The sequence below is a fragment of the Haliotis rubra genome, unplaced genomic scaffold, assembly GCF_003918875.1.
Source record: "Haliotis rubra isolate DU_JTF1 unplaced genomic scaffold, ASM391887v1 Scf266, whole genome shotgun sequence".
Lineage (NCBI taxonomy): Eukaryota > Metazoa > Mollusca > Gastropoda > Lepetellida > Haliotidae > Haliotis > Haliotis rubra.
In genome coordinates, this window is record NW_025766736.1 from 48,159 (window position 1) to 71,269 (window position 23,111).

The following is a 23,111-nucleotide window of genomic DNA, read 5'->3' on the forward strand; positions in this document are numbered from 1 at the left end:
CCAAACAGGAGCCCAGCCAATCATTCATTACCGTGGCTAATAGGCACATGCTACTTGTTAGTAACACAAATATTGATGAAGAGAAAATTGCAAAGCAAGTATGAACAAGATGGACGTTTCACCTCATCTCCTCTACTCAGGATAAGAGAACTTGGAAATGAATAAATCCCGACTATTCACAACGAATAAATACGTTCCTTCAGACGTTAACAGCTTAAAAATGGAAAACTATGAAATATGGCATTTAGCACGAGTGAGGGAGTTTTACGCCGCTTTTAGCAATATTCCAGAAATATCACGGCAGGGGACATCAGAAATGTGCTTTACACAATGTGTCCATGTGGGGAATCAAACTGGGTTTCCAGTGTGACGAGAGAACGCCTTACCCACAAGGCTATCCCACCGCCCCCATTTTGCATGAAGATGTGAAAGTATTCATATCGTTTTCAGTTGTCTCGACAGTCTGCATTCTTGATATTGTTTTAGCATGTTAGTTTCGAGGTGTGATTCGAGTGGCACAGCGCACGAATTAATGACGTTACTGCAGCCCAAAGTGACGTTCTGTAAGTTTGAATGGAGGGAGGTTTGAATCGGATATTACCTCCACGACTTTGTCATAACTTTTAAAAGTGTAATTAACTCGCGTCCTCGAAACCTCAAAGTCCCGATCCAACAAATATGAAATCATTCATTCCTTATTCATAGAATCATGTTATCATATATGAATATATGAAACCTCAAAGTCCCGATCCAACAAATATGAAATCATTCATTCCTTATTCATAGAATCATGTAATGATATATGAATATATGGTATCTATGAATTTGATGATTGGAGGATGGAGAGGGGTGGGGACAGATTGGAGTCAATGTTGGGGCGGAAAGGAGTGCATGAATGTGCCACAACTCCTGTACGAAAAATCGTTTATCACATGAAAGCAAGTTACAAAACTTTATGTAAATGTATAACGTCGATGCCAGAGAATAACCCGTGTCCGCCATAACAAAAATAAAAATAGCATTCAAAGAGTATATCAATGTATCGACCCGTGGAGATCTGTGTTAGAATTGATTTTCAGTAACCCATGCTTGTCGTAAGAGGCGGCGAAAAATGGGGTCGGGTTGTCAGGCTTGCTGACTTGGTTGACACATGTCATCGTATCCCATCTGCGTAGATCGATGCTCATGCTGTTGATCACTGGATTGTCTGGTCAAGACTCGATTATTTACAGACCGCCGCCATAATATGGGATATGGCGGCGTAAAACTCACTCACTCACTCACTCACTATCAATGTATCACTGAAAAGGGTAAGCATTCCAGCCCAACTTACAGCACCTGTAAGACCAGCAACGGTACGCGTCCTGAAAGCCCCAGGCTGGAATGTGGTAGGGACATGTTTCACAAGGAATCTGACTGAAAGCTACACCTACATCTCACTCCGATCACGTTTCACAGCAAACCGTTTTTACTTCGTCTCTATAGTCAGAGTGACAGCACATGGATAGAGAAGTGCCACGGCCAATAGCTTCTAAAATAGTTTATTTTCATCCCGTCAGTTGTCTTGTTTTCACAAGTGGAACGTTTCGGCTCTGTCTATCTGTTATGATAACCCAAGACGTTGCTGTGTACCTCCGAAATATTTATTCTGACAGTCTAAACCAAAGGCGGTTATGTCATGTTGAATCTAAAATCTTTACCTCTGACAATGCGATGCCCGTATCTATGTATGTCCTTTGGAATATTGGCTGACGTATATGAAGAGGCACATGAGGAGATAGCATGAGAGTCTTTGATCTCCCAGCAGGGTCAGTCTGGAGGGCCAGAAATAGATTCAGCAGATGGTTATAATATTGTATGGATATTGCATCGTCGTAGGTACTCAATAGACGATGGGGTGAGTGTGTGAAGTTCAAAGAGATGGTACATTTTATTGGGAGCGAGTGGGAGTGTGGTGAGTGAAGTATTGCTGCAGCGAGATTTGTGGTGTGGCTGTTTGATGTAGCTATGGTGGGAGCTAAGTAAGTAGACTAACGCTTAGTCTCTGAATATATACAATTTTGATTGCAACAAATAAACCCATTTAAATTGAAAAGGAGCCCCAGGGTGTCCAGAGATTCTGAACCTGGGGAAATTTAGACATGCTTCATTAATTATTGTAGGGAAGGCAAGGCTTTAGGGAAAATAATATGGTTCAGGGGCTGTGAGACAGACTATATGTTGTTTTTTATGTTTTGGGAGAGTGGTGTGTAAGGTTTTGCTAAAGTGGGTGTGTAGTCTGTGAAGGTTCGGTTTATTGGGAGCTCAGATCGTGATTGTTCGATATATCTGAGAATTTGGTGTGTGAGGCTTTGTTGAAGTTGGGGTGTAGTTTGTGAAGGTTTGCTATAGCGGGAGCATATGATGTGTGGCGTTTTGATGTAGTGTGAGTGTGATGTGTGACGCTGTGTGTAAAGCTTCGACAAAGTCGGTGTGTGAAGAGGTTTCGATATTTTTAAAGCTTTATGTTTGTTTCTATATAGTCATATGGGAAGTCTTACTACACAGCATCAATAATAGTGGGAATAAGTAAGACCTTACGACGGCGGTCTGTAAATAAACGAATCTGTTCCGACAATCCAGCGATTGACATCATGATCCCCTATCTAGGAATTGGGATACAAAGACCTGTATCAACCAAGTCAGTGACCCTGGCCACACGATCCCGTTATAGTTGCCTCTTTCATGGGTTGCTGAAAACCAATTCCGAACCGGTTCTTCGCGGTTTGACATTGGTGTGAGAGTATGGTTGTGCAAAGGCGATGTTGTTGGTGCGTTGTTCGTAAAATCTTCACGTGGAAGGCGTGTGATCAGTGAATGTTTGTCGTACTGGAGGGAATGAGGGAATGTTTGATATGAAGGGAATGATGTACGGAATGGATGGATGTGGTTTGAGGGCATACGTGAAGATCCTGTGCGCTTGGTGCATGAACTGTGAAGGTTAGAAAAGGGAAAGCGTGGTGTGTGAAGGCTCCTTATGATTGGAGAGTAATGTGTGAAGGCTGTGTGTACTGGATGAGAAATGTGTGAATGTTTGATATGGCGGGAGAGTGTTGTGTAGAGCTTTGCTAAAACGGGAGTGTAGTTTGTGAAGTGAGTGCATGATTGACTTTAGTTTTACGCCGCTTTTAGCAATATCCCAGCAATATCACGACGGGGGACACCAGACATGGGCTTCTAACGTTGTGCCTATGTGGGAAATCGAACCGGGTGTTCGGCGTGACGAGCGAACGCTTTAACCACTACGCTACAAGACTGCCCCGTTGGAGAGAGATATGTGAAACTGCCAGACGGTTGGTGTATGACCATTCAGTATGACCGTGATGTCCAGAGGTTGAATGTAATGAAGACTCGACATTGCTGGAACGTGATGTGTGAATGTTAAATATGGTCTAGAGGGCGGGGGCGGTGGGGTAGCCTAGCGGTTAAAGCGTTGGCTCGTCACGCCGAAGACCCGGGTTCGATTCCCCACATGGGTACAATGTGTGAACCCCATTTCTGGTGTTCCCCGCCGTGATATTGCTGGAATATTGCTAAAAGCGGCGTAAAACCAAATTCACTCACTCACTCTAGCGGGCGTGTGGTGAGAAAAAGTTGGAGCTGCAATGTCCTTATTAAGTTCACTTACACTATATTGGGAATTAGGGTCCGTTGTGTTTAATATCTGAAGTGTATTTGCACTGAGTGAATGTGTGATGTGAGAAGGGTGGTACGCCAGGTGCAGGGTCACACAGACATTACCTGATGAACTGGAGTGTGGGTGTGGTGTGTGAAACTGCGAATAGATGTAGTGAGTTGGAGGTGTGTGATGATGGTAGAATGCGCAGTGAAAAAGAGGAAACAGGGGAATAACACAGTCTGCGCCAGCCAGCTGTCATCCACCGTTTGGCTGCGGATGCAGATTCAGCGAGTACAAGGCGTCCAACAACATACCCATTACATTGGTGAGGTGAAATTGGGATTAACGTCGTGCTTGAGAATATTTCGCTCAAATGACGACGTGCATGCGTGTGTATGGGTATGTGCGGCTGCTTGTACTAGCCCAGACTGAAGCTGGTTTTATAGTGCTAGCCCACTGAGATACCATGCCGCAGTGAAGCATGAATACCCCACTCAGACACATTATACTGACTCCGAGCCGACCAGTCCTTGTTGTACCAATTAACGCCGAGCGCCAGGCAGGGACCAACAAGTACCATATTTTAACGTCTTTTGGTATGACGCGGTCGGGGATCGAACCCGCGACCTTCCGCTCTCCGGGCGGACGCTCTAACCACTACCCCACGGAGGCGGTCCGGACGGAATATGATGGTTATGTAAGAAATTATTACCAATCAATGTATAACCATTTTACTGTATTCCTTATGGACAGTGAAATGGTAGGTATGGGTATGTGTATGTTATCATATACTTTCAGTGATTTTTATTGTTAGATACAAGAAATTTAATCACCTGAACAGTCCTGTTATCGAGTATGCGCATGTTATATACATGCCAATAGCCTTTATATTGAAACTTATTCTTTCAGTCTGTATTTGTAGGCAGGCTATATAGTTGAAGTAGATACAACGTGAGTGCCACCACAGACAGTACCCTTGAATCGCGTGTACCCCATGCATATATGGTAGGAGTGGGTTTGAAGGTGATTGGGACGTCTGTGAAGGTTTTTGAGATGAATGCATTGAGATTCCAACTTGGCATATGGAGTTGGTGAGAGGCACATACTGTCTTACATCAGCCTACAATGCATGGTTAGCCAATTCCATCAAAATGCTTTGGCGCATTTATTTATATAAAACAGAAAAGAAATTCTTTTGCAAACAAACATAATTCACATCCTGAAATAATACAGTGATGGCACAATATGCACCAAAACAAGATAGTGTATTGACAGTGATGTAAAACTTATGTTCATCATCAGTTTTCAGGAAGACATGGTTGATCTGCCCACAACTGCAGTTGGCGTTTGTGTATGTAGTCGAGATCCATTAGATTCAGCATGTGTGGTGCAGGGATTACAGCTAATTAGGTGAGACAATTGAATCTAAACATGTTGTACCAGGTACTGTCATTAAGGCAAAAAGGTTGTTAGCTTATGTTTTCCACTACCATAGAGATGTTATGATATTTTAACTCGTTGTTTCTTCACCAAGGTCAGTGTGGTTGCATAACTTCTATCACTAAAGAGAACATCCAAACTCGCTGAACAAACTGTTGGCCAAAGAAAATAGCTGACGGCACATTACCATGACGTTACTGGTATGCACGGGATGATATCAGTCTGTTGTACACGTGTGGGAATCCATGTTACGAAGTCAGAGAGCCATGGTAGAAGCTGAATAACGTGGGTTGGTGAATGTGGATGACCTTTTGCGATATCAGTGTCATGCACGGGCGACGTGCTTGTTGGCAACTTTGTCTTGAAGCATGATGGTATATGTTTCATATCAAGGCACGTACATAGAAATGTCGCGGGTGGGTATACCTCTGATAATAGAGGTTGAGGTTGAGACTCGTAAAGAGACGACCAACCAACATGAAAGCAGTTATAGTTCTCGGGGTGACAGGGTTACCACGTAACCATATTATTGTGTTTCTCTTACAATCAACATAATACGAGCACAAGATACAAGACTGTTCATCGTCCATGAGAACACAAAGAAAAGTCAATAAGCAGAACATATTGTTAGCCAATGTAAACAATCCCTTCACACAACGTATATAGAGTTCCTCTCGAAATGTCATGGTTTCCATATCAGATATTGGCATCATTTTCACCATCTACGTTGGCGTTTAAGGATCTAAGCGAGTTTATGACTACAACATAAGGAGTGACTAGATCGTTTTTTAGGAGATGGGATCACTCATTTGTCTCTCACGGATTGACAGCTTTTTCTATGCAGAAATCAACGTAGTCTTTGGTGGGCGGTCTATGTCGGACATAGCATTGGGCGAAATCATCAAAGATGGACGTACACCTCTACCATTTCGAGAAAAATACGACATCGGTATACTTCAGAATCTACTCAAATGGAATAAATTCCACAAAGCGAGTTCCTGCATCAGAAACGGCCACCCGTGTTGAACACTCATTGAATATAAGTTGCTCTGGAGCAAGACTTAGTTGTTTTGAGACAATGTATTCCGAAACTGTGGCCAGAGGCAAATGTGAATAATGCCATCTTATGTTTTCCGCTACCATAGAGATGTTATGATATTTTAACTCGTTGTTTCTTCACCAAGGTCAGTGTGGTTGCATAACTTCTATCACTAAAGAGAACATCCAAACTCGCTGAACAAACTGTTGGCCAAAGAAAATAGCTGACGGCACATCACCATGACGTTGCTGGTATGCACGGGATGATATCAGTCTGTTGTACACGTGTGGGAATCCATGTTACGAAGTCAGAGAGCCATGGTAGAAGCTGAATAACGTGGGTTGGTGAATGTGGATGACCTTTTGCGATATCAGTGTCATGCACGGGCGACGTGCTTGTTGGCAACTTTGTCTTGAAGCATGATGGTATATGTTTCATATCAAGGCACGTACATAGAAATGTCGCGGGTGGGTATACCTCTGATAATACAGGTTGAGGTTGAGTCTCATAAAGAGACGACCAACCAACATGAAAGCAGTTATAGTTCTCGGGGTGACAGGGTTACCACGTAACCATATTATTGTGTTTCTCTTACAATCAACATAATACGCGCACAAGAGACAAGACTGTTCATCGTCCATGAGAACACAAAGAAAAGTCAATAAGCAGAACATATTGTTAGCCAATATAAACAATCCCTTCACACAACGTATATAGAGTTCCTCTCGAAATGTCATGGTTTCCATATCAGATATTGGCATCACTTTCACCATCTACGTTGGCGTTTAAGGATCTAAGCAAGTTTATAACTACAACATAAGGAATGTCTAGATCGTTTTTTAGGACATGGGATCATTCATTTGTCTCTCACGGATTGACAGCTTTTTCTATGCAGAAATCAACGTAGTCTTTGGTGGGCGGTCTATGTCGGACATAGCATTGGCGAAATCATCAAAGATAGACGTAGACCTCTACCATTTCGTGAAAAATATGACATTGGTATACTTCAGAATCTACTCAAATGGAATAAATTCCACAAAGCGACTTCCTGCATCAGAAACAGATCGGCCACCCGTGTTCAACACTCACTGAATTTAGCAAGACTTAGTTGTTTTGAGAGAATGTATTCCGAAACTGTGGCCAGAGGCAAATGTGAATGTGCCATCTCTGAAACCCTTCGAATACATTAGAGGTCACCTTCAAAGATAAAGCATAAACATCTCCTTTCTACGGTCTGTGATATCCCGAATGTCTATACATGATATTTATATGTCTACACATTTATATTTTGATACTTTTCCGAGGTACCATTGATACAAAGATGTTGGTGCTAAAACAATACATATACGTGTTGAGCTGGTCTTGAACACCATTTCGGTTCTGAGGGTCAGATTGGCGCCAGATGTTAAACAGATATGTTTCGATAGAAAGTCAACACTGAATTCATTTGCTTAAACTGGAATCTTGTTATAGATTCTGAAGTATATAGTAAGCAATGGTGAACGTTTTTTCAATGTGTATAGTAGTGGTCACTTAGAATACAACTGAGAATACATCAATCGTTTTGAGGTGTATAAATGTTATATCTAAAGCCCTTAGGGTATTAACTAAAGCTGGTAGTAATTTATGGTAAGAAGGACATCACGAAAAGGAAAAAAAAGGTAAGAAGAAAACATTTGTGTATCCCTAATAGTGAGTAAAATACTGCTCAACAGCGTGTATTACTCCGAGTTATATTAATTCAAACAAGTCTCTACGTTGCACAGTTCTGTTAAAAAAATGTTTCAGTTTATTCTTAAATGCTACACGTTCCTGCATTGGGCGGATGTACACAGGTATAGTATTCCACAGATATGAGGCTGCTGTCTGAGTTATCCCACTCCAAATAGTTTCGTCCTGAATGTACAATTGGATACTTCTCCGGATAGACTGCAAAACACTTCCACATAAAACTAATCATAAGAACTCACTTCGTACTATTCATCTATTTTTCGTTCATTTATTTGTGAGAACCCACTATTGCCGACGCTGATATTTTTTTATTTTATTTTTATTTTTATTATTGGATATTTATATAGCGCACATATTCACGCACAAGTACATGCTCAAGGCGCTGGTATATATATTTTCTACACAAAAATCGAGACAGGTGCACGTGAAGCACACCTGGAGCAATACGTAATGCGCTAAACATTCTGATGTCTTTCTGACATTTTCTGGCCAGCGGCTTAATGTAAATATTTGGATAGAAACATTCGACTTCACTCGTTTATGTATCATGCAGATCTAATGTTAGAATGAAAACATTCTGATACTCATGTGATACATCGAATATGAAACAAACAATCGTATATTAATCTATATGTATGGACCTCTATGAAACCCTACCCGTTGCACGAACTGAAGAATATGTATTTTCTTAAATCACATTTAGATCCAGATGTACATGTAAGTCGATGTTCCTGCCACAATGCTGTAAGCCTCCAAACCCCCAGCTACAGGTTGAAAACGATGCACAATGGAAGCTACGGAAATGCAGGTTTCTAACCTGGCAACAGTGACAGGGCGTTGTTGAATCCCTTAGTTCTGGGGCCACTGATCTTGCCCAACTCCGAAAGTAACTAATAAATAACAGGTAACGTAGCGGAGAAATACCGACAATAATTAAACACGTCAAGTACAAGATGCTGCGTGTAAGTGATGACATGGCAACAGGCAAGTGCAGCAACATGTCTGTAACCTTACCACACTCGAGAACAGTGACGTGCGGCATTTGCCTGTCTCAAGTCGAAGGTCTTCCTGCTCTTGAGTACAGACAAGAACGCTGACATGCATGTTTCATGTGGATGAGCTCCTCACACTGCAGCAGAGAACATCAACGTGCACGTCTGATGGAAATGAGGATGACAACGAACTGTGTTATACATCAGTTATGTCAACGGTCTTTCCTAATCTTCTCAATGAGTCTCTCGGCTTTACCACTAGACATATATATGACCCCTGAGTACATCTAGATGTTCCGAAACACAAACATTACGACATTCTTCTGGTCTGAATAACCATCTCGGTGAGTGATCTTGGCAATTTGACACGAAAATGGTATGTGGACTGCGCTAGTCGTGATTTTATGGGACGGAACCAACTTAATATGGCTCTACGTTAAAACCGCCTTGGACTAGCATCCAGTCTCTGAAATGAACATATTTTACAGAAAAACTGTTTAAAAGAAATAATCATAAAATATACTGTAAAGGAACAAAGAGACTTTCTTCATTTTCAGAAATGAAACTGTGGAAATCTAGACTTGCCACATATTCTACACTTGCATGGTCTTTCTTGAATACATTTGTTTCAGAGACTGTGTGACAGACAAAAACGGTCCAGAAAATGGGCGGTTGGAAACACAGTCAGAACGGCCTGATAAAAGTACCAGGTTACCAGCGGAAGTGCCAATTTCCCTCATTTAATGTCTAAAATGTTGCATTGGACAAAATGATTAGAATGGCATAAGAACGGGTCATATTCAAATACACTACACACTCTAAGTCAAATTTGAATAAACATTTCATGCGTTACCTTGTCAATAATCAAGCTGTAAAATGTGATGCCTGTTGTATGTGGGAGGAAAGCCCGAAGTACATCTCAGACGTTCTCTTTTGGCGAGCGACCACGATAACCATGATAACCATGCGGACAAACCAAAACACATTATCGGGGTTCAAACCCAGGAACACAGGTTTCTGGCGTGCTCATGGGACAGCGAATTGCGTGACGCTAGGTGACTCAAACCACCAGTGCCCCAAAGAATAAAGAAAATGTCACGAGTTTCATAGTATTATTTCCTCAAAAAATTAAAATATTTTTTCCGGCTTGTTAAATAACAAATTTCAACGAAGTCACTCTGTTTGTATTGCAAATAGTATCTCTGTATTCCCCAAATTTCATTGATGAATTAAAATAGCTCTTGCATACACCCTGCAAGATAAAACCAATGATGCACCACGCTCGGGTACATGAAGATCATCAGGACACACATCTACATTCAGCCGTAAGACAATACTATCTTACTCTAATTAGAATCCCGGAGTCCAGAATGATAGGATGTAGCTATATCGATACAAATCTGTTCCTTCTACTGATGGTGAAGGTGATATATAAACCCAGTGCCCGGCAGACCAGCTCCTCACTGCGTCATCCTTACAAGTGCGGCAGACAATGCTCTTTCAGTTATCTGTTTGTAAATGTCAAAGCCTCGCCTATCTCGGAGAGCTATGTAAGCTGTTCGGGGCTGGTAGTGATATAGAGGCATCCGCGGGTAGAAGGCTAACCTATGTAGTGAAACTTAAGCATACTGTTGGAACTGGTCGTATTTACCATTTGAAAAAATAAAACAGCTAATGTCTCTATTTGTGGATCTTTCAGCTTCTATTATAATAAAACATGAATACCTTCTTAAAGTGCAGAGTTTACCTATATATGGCACATTTGCATTTAATATTAGAGACTAACCAAATATTCGTTTTTGCGGAAAATATTTCCAATACTACTTTTAGATTTGTACAAAGCTTTAACCGGATGTCCTGAAATTATTTAGTTTTCCTCCTTGTACACACGTAATTGGCAGTTGGTGACGTAACAATTAGTCTGCGAAACTTAAAACGTCAAAGGCGGAGAATAACCAGTCTCACTTATCCGACAATGTAGATTCCCTTTGAAGTGAAAATTACATGAATGGTTCAGCAATGAAACCAGGTGTTCGAGAAAGGTTAAACATTTCTTCAAATGCATCTCTTATTAATGACACCAGATGTTCGTGAATAGGTTACACGTGTCCTCAGCAACATCATCATCAAATCAGGTATAACACCAGGTGTTTGGGAAGAGGGTAAGCGTGTCATCACTGCCCATCTGCGGACGAACAGTGGACGAATTTGTAGGTGCAAAACATACTCATTGCTCGTGAACAGTTGCTCTGACGCCCCTAAGAAGAATCATCGGAAGAACTGTTATCGCAAAAAAATTGCACATACTGTAAATACAATCAGTATAATCGGATTACAATGCAACCACACAGCTGGATTTTGGACGGCATTGTGCTTAACAACTATATTATTAAGAAATCAACAGATGATTATAAAAAGTCCAAATATAATTGTTCATTGCCAGAACAGTGACTGTAGTATTTCAGAACGCTACTTAATGAGGTGAGGTGAAAGGTTAGACGCGTTTCTGTCCAGATTACTGAGCTTATACGGCAACTTGGGCGTATGTCCTTTTAGGTCGAGTACCAGCCCTTTCTCATATCGGTTTTGTAGTGCTCGTATATCAGCATGGATGACCCATTGCCTCCGATTAGACAAATCTTTGTCTTATCTCCTAATGCCGACCGCCAGGAACGGTAACAAAAAGTACCATGTTTAATGTCCTTCGTTTTGACGATGCTGGGGATCGACGCACAGGTCTTCTGCTCTCCAGACACATTAGACCATGAAGATGGTGTCGCCATTGAATGAATGTTCCGAAAATTAAATGGGACCATATTTCTGAACAGTTTATTGATTTAATAATCAGGTTAGTTCAGCCTTTTGATATGATACTTATTCAGCTAGGTACAAGGTTCGTGTCTAGGTGAAATATTGCTCATCATTGAGCTAAACATCAACAAAACAAACAAAACATATAGTCCGTCTGTTCCAGGTTTAGTTATGTGGAACTTACCTTGTTGAGAACTCTCCTAATCTCCTCCACAGCGTTTGATGACTTGCGTACAGAGCTGAGGACGTACGTTGAAACTACGGCGTCGAAGGCATTATCCGCAAACTGGCTTAGGTTTTCGACATTACAACATATATAATCTTTCACATGTACTTGAGTATTTTGAGATCTAAGATTATCGTCAACAAATTTAAAGTATTCAGCGTTGATGTCGAGACAAACGACTCTGGTTCCGTCAGGGTAGTACCGGAAGTTTGTCCCCCCTCCGGACCCCACCTCGAGGATGAGTAGGTCCCGGTTTAGGTTCTCCCTCATTTGGTGAAGGCTTGCGAATAACAGAATCTTAGTGTTCCTTAAATTGTCGTCCATTGTCTTCCACAACCTGTTGAGATACCATGGACTTGTCTTGTATTTTTTATACCATACAAGAAATCCTATAAGAAAAAGGATCAATATGAAAATCTTGCCTGCCGCGGAAACCATGTTGTCTGGATCGTTTAATCCAAAGTCAATGTCGGTTCCTTGTGGATATTACCTTTAGCTGCGGGTGACGGGAAATATGAACGAAAAACAACACTCCCACCAGTGAACGAAGGGATCCGTATCTTCGGTTACTCCCTTCAGAAACCCTGGATGTGAGACCTCTGTTGCCAGGTGCGTGTCGATCTCGCTCACCAAGAAGCAGCGAGACTTGCTCCGAGAAAAGCACACACACGTGCACTCTGGGTTCTTCGTCCGAAGGAAAATATATATCCCCAGCTAGCCAACGTTCTGTGGCCTTATCGAAATCGGAGAAATTTGATCGGCACCTTTACCCCGTCACTACTGCTGTTCCGGGCGCGCGTGTACGGGTCTTGTGTTGTGCTGAGAAAGGCCAACTGATTCCTTCCACGTTCGCTTCCCTCCCTTTGATATACCGATATCACTCACAGCTGACGGTGGTTAGCGCTATGATGCGTTAGCGATGTCATGTTTTGTATTAGGTGAGTTGCAGCGAAGAATTGAACAGTGTTCCATGTATCAGATTATAGTGGAGTACGCCACATAATGGAGATGAGGCACTTTATCATTTAGCCCTGCCGAAGTATTTTGGCTGCGTTCCGCCATCCCGTTCCAATTTCCTGAGAGTTGTCGACAACGCCCGTTGTTTGATGATGAGTTAGACGTGGGTACAGTTGGACATTACAGTGGATGGCAAGGAACTCCGTGCATTCAGTCGTAGAGCGTTCATAGTTTGGTTTGGGTGTTGTTTTACGCCGCACTCAGCACTATTCAGCTATATGGTGACGGTCTGTTAATAATCGAGTCTGGACCAGACAACCCAGTGATCAACAGCATGAGCATCGATCTACGCAATTGGGATACGCTGACATGTGTCAACCAGGTCAACGAGCCTGATCACTTCTTATGACAAGCATGGTAGGCTGAAGACCAATTCTAACCCGGAACCTCACGGGTTAGCGTGTATAGAATGGATCACTGTACAAAATGCTTGTACAGCAATGATTGTAGGTAATATTATAATCGGAACTGTGTAGAAGGAGACAAGCTTCTGGCACACATGTTCCATGCATGTATCAATCAAACTGGAATCTGTGGCAAGCTGACATATGTTCCACATGGCCAAAAAAGCCATTCTGTTTCTTCTTGCATTAAACCAAAATCATGAAAGTATATACAAAATTAGGGGTGGGTATTGCAGTGAATTTTCATATTGCGATATATTGCGATGCGAAAGCATATATTGTGATATGTATTGCAATACATTGCAAGATTTGTTTTTAAACAAAAAAACTACTTATACTCGAGTTGAAACAAGGAAAAGAACAATTTAACATCAACACAGAGGTTACTAGTTTGAACTAGTTTCTCCACTCTCAAAAAAGCCCTGAGATTTTAGACAGCAACTTGACCTGGTCAGGCAGAGATCACTGGACATTAGTGAGTAAATATTGAAAACATTCAGATCCAAAACATTGCGAAACACTTGAACAAAAATTTAGAAGACAACTTCAAACCGAACTTAACTTGACTTCCGGTGTGAAAAACGGAAATATCCGAACATTTCCGAGTGTTACGAAGTTTTCCGAATATATGTCGAAATACCGGTTTTCGATCAGCGTATCGCAATACGTATCGATTTCATGTCTGAACCGGTAAATACCGGTAAACCGGTTATATTGCGCAGCCCTATATTAAATGTTATGCAGATTAGTATTCGTGATTGTTTCATTCTTTCCTTTCAATACTACAATCATTAGTTGTATCTTTGCTTTAGCTGGCATCATCACCAGTGTGTTGTTTTACGCCGCACCTTTCTAGCTATATGACGGCGATATGTAATTAATCGAATCTGGACCAGACAACCCGGTGACTGGCATCATGAGTATCGATCTAGTTCGATACGAGCTTCAGTCACCTCTGACTGCTGCATGGATTGCTGAAGATCAAATCTAACCCTGTTCCCAGGTAGATGCAAAAGCAAATGCACTTTATTTAGTTGAAATCCTACAATGGAGATTTATTATGCTGTGTCACTATGCCCAGGTACATGAATACATATGCAGATCCATATGTAGATGTATCATATGTCATTCCTGGCAGAAATTACAGTTTGAAAGCGTGGATGCTGCATCGTATCACTACATTGCTTGGGCAACCCCGTTAAAAAACACTAATATGAGCCTGTATTCTTGGTCATTATGGTAGTAAAATCACAAATGCATATGCTGGTGTGAAAACGCGTTACTTGAATCAAACGGCATGCACAATATACTGCCTTGGACTACTTTTGTATCCCAGAAGTCCCAGTTGGATCGATCATGCGCCCCCCAACAATGTGCAGAGTTGCGCCCCTTATACGTATCCTGGATACCACGATCATTGGTTCGAATTCCAGGTATATAATAGGACCTGCACCACTCTAGGTTTCCTCTGACACGTCGTATTCAAAGTGGCTTTAACCGTTTCACCGTTTCACACACGCATCATAGCTCCGGGTTTCATATGCGTATGACAATCTGCAACGCCATATACTCATGTCTGCCACCAGTTTACTTCACATGCATAAACATGTGCACATGCATAAACATGTGCACATGCACTACATGTTTTTATGTGACAGTTACATTCAGTGTGTAACAATGTTCAACGTGTAATACATTGTTCAGGTGATACTCAGTGAGGGTTAGTTGTGTGTGATATTTAATCCTGTCCTACAAGTTCTAGAATGTTCTAAAGTGACATGGGACACTATATAAAATCTTTTTTTCCGCGGGTATATAAGGGGAGCTACCTCTTGCCTTTCATTTCACATTACGTCCAAAGTTAAAGGAAGAACAGAAATTGTGTGAAGATTACTCTTACCCTGCCTATATTGGAAACTTCACCATTGTTGCAGTGTTCTAAATATTACCATCTCTGTCATTATTAATTTAATCCCTGCTTTCCTTTTATACACCTTTTAATTTGTACTGCCACTTTAATGCCTTTGAAGTGATTTGTATTGATTTGTAAACTTAGTTAATTTTAGAAAACAATTGTTAATTACATTCAATCTCCAGTTAACCTTCAGTTTCAACTTGCGAATTATCACGCAACAATGTGCAAAGATCACAATGTGCTACTAGGCTAACGCTCAGTCTTTGAATATTTCGGGGTGGTGGGGAAACCTAGTCGTTAAATCGTTCGCTCGTCCTGCCGAAGACCCGGGTTCATATTCCACACACGGGTACAATGTGTGAAGCCCATATCTGGTGTCCCCCGCCACGATATAGCTGGAATATTGCTAAAATCGGAGTAACCCCAAACTCACTTCAGAATATTTATAATTTTGACGGAAACAAACAATTTACTTTTTAACTGAAACGGAGCCCCAGTGATAATCGACATTTTGAACCTGAGGAAATTTAGGCTTGCTTCATGCAGATTTAGCATTGCAAAATGGGATTTACAGAAGGGAAAATATTGGGACATTGAGGCAAACTATGTCGTATACCAACTACAGCTCTTACAGTGAATGGTGTCATACCTCAGTCATGGCGTATATATGTTTGCGGCACGAGTCCAACATACCGGAGTTATGTCTCTACCTTTAGAGCCAGCGTTGTTTGTTGACAAGAGGATGCCTGCATCGAACATATGTTACAAATTACTGTTTTTATTTTCTGCCAAGGAAAAATAAATATCGCTCGACGGTTTCACCCATTTGATACATAAAACCAGTAACGATCTGACAAGTCTGAAAGTACTGGCAGTGGCATGCGCAACAGACCGAATAACTTATTCAAACAGGAAAATATCTTTTCAGCATAAGGTTTGTTTGTTAAACATTTTTGGAAATATATGGTCCGAAACACACTAATTGTTATGAATTGAAATTCCTGGCAGTGACAGGTAGATCCTGTTTGGTTCATGTTATATGTCACTGCAAAACAAAATCTTTAATCATGAAATGATAAATGCAGATTTCATTGTACGATTCCGACTATGAGGGTATGACTCTATGGATCATAATCAGACATTGTAGAAGTCAGGATAGTGAAAGGCACCACACATCATAATGGGTCAAATTCAGTTTAAATAGTCCTCTACATGACTACCATAAAATATTTGGAGGCTATAGGATTCGAATGGATTCATCAAAAAGACAATGTCAGGTTTGTTGGCTTGGATATGTCTTAGGCTGTATATGGACCTATTCCGAAGAATTTTGCAATTGACATTTTCAATGACACCCTTTACATATTCTGGCTGGTACCATGGATGGACCTCGGAGTCGAAACCACAAGCATGAACTGACCTAACGACGCCACAATGTCGTTTAAGATGCCGTGTTTGTGCCAACGCTGCCCATCTGCTGACAAGATTCATTACATACTCTACATTTCATATTTACATAGTTACTGACACTGAATCACACATTTGCGGAAACGAGTGGGAAGTGAACCATCCTGAGCAACAATCAGAAAGCCTTCTGTTTCACTTTTCAAACCGGCGGACTTAATCGAAGCGACGGGCCCAGCGAAGCTGCTCTGATCTCCTCTCAACACATAAACTCGGTTGCTTTTGTAATTGTTGTCATTATCATTGACTGCACAGAGATCTGTGACAAGTAGAAGATTCATAAAAGAAATATGTATGCGACATGACACCATATCCATCTTACACCAAACCTGAGAGTGAGTGAGTGAGATGGGTTTTACGCCACTTTTAGCAATATTCAAGCAATATCACGGCGGGGGACACCAGCAATGGGCTTCACACATTATAGGGGACTGGAACCCGGGGTTTCTCCGTGACAAACCAGACCTGAGAAAAAGCGAAAGAATTCTTGAGTAATGTTTTATTCAGATTCTGTGTTACCAAACAAACTTCGTGAATTGAAACCAAGGATCGGTTATACCTACATGACTATCTGCTGAACATGGATGGAGGTGAACATCCTATGTGCATCTCTTGTGATGAAGTGTTTGAATAAGCAAACCAAGGCAGATGCGTTATTTTAAACCTTAAACAAGTGCTTAGTTGAGTTAAGAAGTAGGTAAACTGTTTCAATAATCAATCAATTATCAATGGTAATGACATATATTGCGGTATTTCCACTCTCAACAGATACATGCTGCACCTCACGTAAACCTGTAACAATTTTATGTTCAATCTGCTATGTTATTCATTCGGGCAGTGTCATGTGTAAACTGTGAATGACGTTTATACTTGAGGGATGCCCAGCAAGGTCTGCTTTATAGTGAGCACACTTTGTCGTGAGCACTGCTTGTTCCGCAACGTATGGTTCTGACAACAGTTCTGTCTTATACATGCATGCCTTTCATTTAGAAATGAAACAATATACGAGTCTCCATAACACTCTCCAATGGATATTTGAACATTACAATGTTGAACACAACCTTGACCGTTACCGATTTATGTACCAATGTGATCGTGGTGAGGGTCCAGATGAATTGACCTACAAGTCATGTGTCATGTGTCATGTGATTGTTTTCAAAATCTAAATATAGTGATTATCATCGAAGTTAAATGGCAATACCCGGATGGTCTATACAAAATAGTTTACGGTTATGTGTCAAATACATGTGTTTCTGGTCTAAACAGCGTGACATCTTCCGGTCATGTGTGATATAAATGTCTTCATGATCTATACAATGTCACATGTGCTGGCCACGTGTCATATGAATGTGTCCATGGTCTATGGAATGTGACATCTAACCTTTATATATCTTGTGAATGCAACAATTCTGCTCACAGGTAGTCTTCCCATAACCATAAAACACCCCCATGTCATTGCGGTCCTCAGCCAGCGTTCGAAAACGGTTTCGCAGAATTAAAGAAATGTTTTTGAGGTATCTATGCTTATTTTGCCTGTCAGGGTCGCTTGCCGTATTATCGTATATTAATGCATATAGTCTGGAAACACAATGTTTTGTTTCAGCTAGAAGCCATGGATTTTAACTCCAATTAATCAGTGACGATGCTACAAGTATGCATCAGCCGTGTCATTATTTAGACTGTACAAAAAAAACACGCCGAAATGTTGATTTGAAAGAAACGATAGTAAATGTCAATTCTGTCAAACGGTAGCTATAGTATACTGCTTATGTCCTATTCTAAGGCAGAATCACTCTTGTTACCAGACAAAAACACATGCATACAGGGGAAAAGCGAAAACAATGAAGGATGGCATAATATATTTTGTTGTGTTTCACTAGATTAGGCCCGTGGTAGTAACGATGGTGAATATCAGGATCAGTTGGTGTTCAGCATGACTGGTACTTTGATTGTTTGGCAATTGGACTAACGACTAGGATGGTAATTACACCATCTTCCGAATTTCTTCCAGAGTGCAGGAAGGATGAAAGGCAGCAAGACGCCATAATATAGCTGTGGTATCGCGGGGTCTGCGTAAATACCATAAATTCCCCGTACAATTACACGCCAATATGAAATTCTGACATTGGCACTATCTGAGATTCGCCGTATGTCTTTTCTTTCGTGAATTAACTTCAGACTCATGCATGTGTATCTTCCGCATAACACATCAATTCAACACAGGACTATCGGATTCCTGAACAGCAGTAAAACGTGGCTACACGTACTGCAATAGACTTGCACAAGTCTCTAAGGTAAAGATTAATAGTTTAGATGATAATTTCTAAAAAATAAAGAAATAAGAGACTGGAGGCCTTAGACTGCCCGCTTATCTAGACTTGCCTCTTCGAAGGATATTTATTACTATAATCCATGGGCTCAGAATTCAGAACAGCCTTGGAGCAAAGATGGTATTGAAACTAAAACCCGTTAACGATATGCCTCAAGAGAGAGATTTCCAAATGTTAGCAGCAGAGCAAACATCATTTAATCCTGACCGACGATTTCCAAAGCAAGCATTTTTCTCACAAAATAGTACATCAGCTTCAGCCTTGCTGAACTTCTCGAGATGTAGGTTACCGGGCCACTATTCAAAGTATTTCAAAGTAGTCATTTTAGTAGAGGTGGAAGGAGATATACATCTGCTGCCTCCTACACTGGTAACTCCTTCACAGTGACTAAAGAACCGGTTCGGATAGGATCTATACATTGAAAAAAACTAGTGTACATTAAGGTAAAAGCACAGTAGCTGTACCAGGTACCCTTTAGAACTATGCTCAAGTGTTAAAAGGCTTTAAGTCTTTCCGTAAGTTAGAAAACATTTGCCAAAGTAAATAAACAATAGAAAATAAAATGTAATTTGCTTTTACGTGCCAGGTACACAATGTAATTCCGTTCGGAAATGTGTGCGTAATTATAAAAAATGCAAAGCAAATGGGATAAGCATCAAATGAACGTCTGTAAGTTCATTCTTATGTATTCTCTTATACGTGTAATGCTTTAAACACATAGCCGTAAAGTAAGATATGGGAAGGTACTGATTTCTGTTGATTTTTCATACCGATACGTAGGGGAAATAGAAGGATAGATTCTATATGAATAAAGATGTTCAGCTGTACTTATACATGATGGCACCACACCTCTGGTAGAGCACTGAGGTGGTGTGTTTGTTGTCTGTCGTTTCCCGAGGGACACATTTTCCCAGATGCAAATATAATATCTGGGTATTGTGTCTCGTTTGCCTTTCTGTCCATTCTCTCCGATACAGCATTATAACGGTATTTCCGTTATCTTGCTGATTCTTCACGGACAACTCCCCATCGAGAAAGCTGTAAAGCACGGTTTTTGTTGTGAAGCTGTTACCTCAGAGACAACTTCTCCCTGATACAAGAAGAAAGGTCTTTCAGATAGAAGATTAAGAAATTGGGTCTGTTGCTCTGCTGTGTTCTCGGGACCAATTCTCTCTTTTCAGCATTTAGGCCAACTAACTCTTGCAATATTAGAACATATTCTTAGATCCATTCTCAGAACATCTTTTCTATGTTTTAGTAGACATTTCTCTAGCCGAACTAATGCTTCCCTATGGAAGATACTCTGATGAAGTATGTGGATACTGTTTCTACTTGAACAGCCGGTATCCTTCGGACAACATGCCTCTGATGTTATATGATGATACTGTCTGCAGTCTACTCCCTGTGGACATGTACATTCGGAAGCAGGGTAAATATTACAGAGCCTATTTGCACTAGACGACTACACCTATATTAAGTATCGGCTGTCGTGAAGCCTGCATGCCAAAATTAGGTGCATTGTATATCCAATCCAGTCCTCCCAGGCTGCAATGATCAAATTAATTTGAGCAAATATTGAAATTGTACGCATCCAGACCAAACTAGCTGGATGCTCAGATTTGCCACAGAGATCACCTTCTGTCGCCCTACAGGAAGAAAGGTGAGGCGAAACTACATGCGGATTTAACAAATGTCTAAATCTCCTGAATGCCAGACCGTCTTTCTCAAGTGTCTCTCTGGCTCTGTGTGTAAACATTCGGATACACAACAGTTCCAGCTCTCATCACCGATCTACATTTTCCCCCATGATCTACATTTTCCCTCATGCTTAGTACTGTACGAAAGCCTGATGGTCTTTGGTACTTAAATTAATTTTGGAACAGAATTTAATCAATATTTCTGGGGTTTATTCTCAATATTTCGGTTTTGTTTCATTTTTGTTTCTATTTTTCAGATTTTGATTGGTTTTTCGGTTGTTGTTGTTTTTTGTTAACCTAGTAATGTCGATTGTCTTCTCATCAGTTCAGTTTTAAAGAATCTTTTTAAATAAACTGGAAATTTCGACAAAAGTATCGAATTTACGAGAGGATAATATAAGTAACGAGAGAGTATTGAAAAATGATAAGATGAAACTAAATTTTTCATCAAAACTCTGGACGTTCATTTTATCAATCCACAAACTGTACCAATCATACTGTATCATTGTAACAAACTACTTTGTAGGTAGTTTAGTGTATTTTTCTGTCAAACGTGGGTAAATGTGCGTTACGTTTTATTCCTGAAATAAATATATTTTGTTATATCAATGAATATGATACTGTGACTTTTATCCGCCTTGCTCTTTGGAATGCATAACACTTCGGCATAACACATTAATAGCAAAGGTGAAGCGAAAATTACAACCCCATTGACAGGAAAGTTTATTGTTCCAGTGCAGCTCCGCCATGTAAAAACAATATTCACATCAGAGTTCAACATGCATCACCAAATCCATACCAAATAGCGTCGGCTCACCGTCTGGATGCTGGCTGAATATTCTTCGTGTTTATTTCCACCAAATATATACAAGTAGATCTAGTTCTCACAGGCTTGTTGAAATGTATCAGACAAAAGAGACAGTTGTGACGATTTGACGTTATCGGGTTTGCTTCTGACGTCGGAAGAGCATCGTTTACTCCAATCCGATCCTTCACACTGTCGGGATGGTATGCCTAGTATCAAGAGTTTAAAGTGTTTGGGCGGTAAATGCTCCGCTACATTGCACGGCGACTGATCTTGCTGAGTTACATGTGATGAAGGAGGCGGGTTGCAGAGCAGGGAGTGTGTGTAATAACACAGGGACGCATATGGTCCAACCTTTCCGAGCCGGATACTTATTAATAGATAGGTGCCATGCAATGGTAACGGTTGCGAGGAAATGTTAGAGTTTGGTAGATGGCATAAGGAGATATGACATATGGCATGGAGTCTATGTAAACACACGACCTAAAACAAGAGAGTTAATGTAATTGTTTAGGCTTGCAGACACATTAAAAACATTTGTAAGAACCATTAGTTGAAGTTGGTGCTCCAGGGGAAATTTAATATATATATACACACACACACATGAGGGTGGATTGAGGGGGGGATAATCTTCTTGTACAAGCGGCACTAGTCGTTTAACTCGCAGCAATACGCTGAACAGAGTTGCGTCCCTTGGGCATGCCAGGAACCCATGATTGTGGGTTCAAAATCGTCGTTCGCCCTGATTATATGTATTTCTACCTGTGTACGTGAGTTTCACCATGGTGGTTATCGTCTAGGATCTGCATCTCTTTGGGTTTTCCTTCCACATTTAGCTGAATGTCTGTGGCATAACCGTAATACTATGCCACTCTCTCAACCAGGTACTAAGCCAGACCATTAATCACAAGCGACAAAAGGTATCGATTTAGAGAATTTGTTAGTCTCTGGATTCAGTATAAAACACCAAAGGCACGGTATACATATATTTTGTCTCCTGATTGTCTCCTGTACTTCGGTGATGCCAAATCACATAGAACAACTAAGGGGCGCAACTGTGCTGCATCTCAGATGACTGTACAATCCAGTCCCTAAAATTATTTATGATAATAGAAAAACTGATGATTATATCCCTGGTATTTAATGATACACTTGTAGCACAAGTCTTTGTATCTTCGTTGAACAATGTTTGATTGACTTTATGTTTTATCCTATATGTTTTATAATAATTATGTATATTTCCAATTATATATTTGATAACTGATTTTGTTTTTGCATGAGCGCATTTGCCACTGATGAGATAGCATTCGTGAATGTATCTACCCTCTGAGAGAGTTTTTCTAATATATTTCTTGACAAGGTGACTTTGCCACGAAGGGTTTCCCCCCGCCATTAATTATCATGATACTCGTGTATCAAAGCAGATGTGCGTCTACACCAAGATAAAACATGCCTGTTATAGGGCTTATTCCTGATAGCACTGCCGTGTTAGTTTGTTGAACCATTTGTCCTCATCCACGTGTAGCCAGGTTAAATGAACTGGTCCACCATTGTGTGGTGAAGTCCATGACCCCAGCTTGCG

General features: G+C 40.8%; 1 protein-coding gene across 2 annotated transcripts in view; it reads right to left on the reverse strand.

Annotated features, from left to right (window-relative positions):
• LOC124280372 (thiol S-methyltransferase METTL7B-like) overlaps positions 1-23,111 on the reverse strand; it is a 47,530-nt gene that overhangs the window by 11,052 nt on the left and 13,367 nt on the right. Inside the window, exon 1 of one of the 2 annotated variants that reach the window (XM_046716279.1) lies at positions 11,856-12,766. The exons of the other annotated variant lie outside the window; for it this stretch is intronic. Within the exon in view, the coding sequence (XP_046572235.1) occupies positions 11,856-12,335 (480 nt within the window). The 5' untranslated portion in view covers positions 12,336-12,766. Of the gene's footprint in view, positions 1-11,855; positions 12,767-23,111 lie in introns of those variants that run through there. 2 annotated transcript variants of the gene reach the window in all.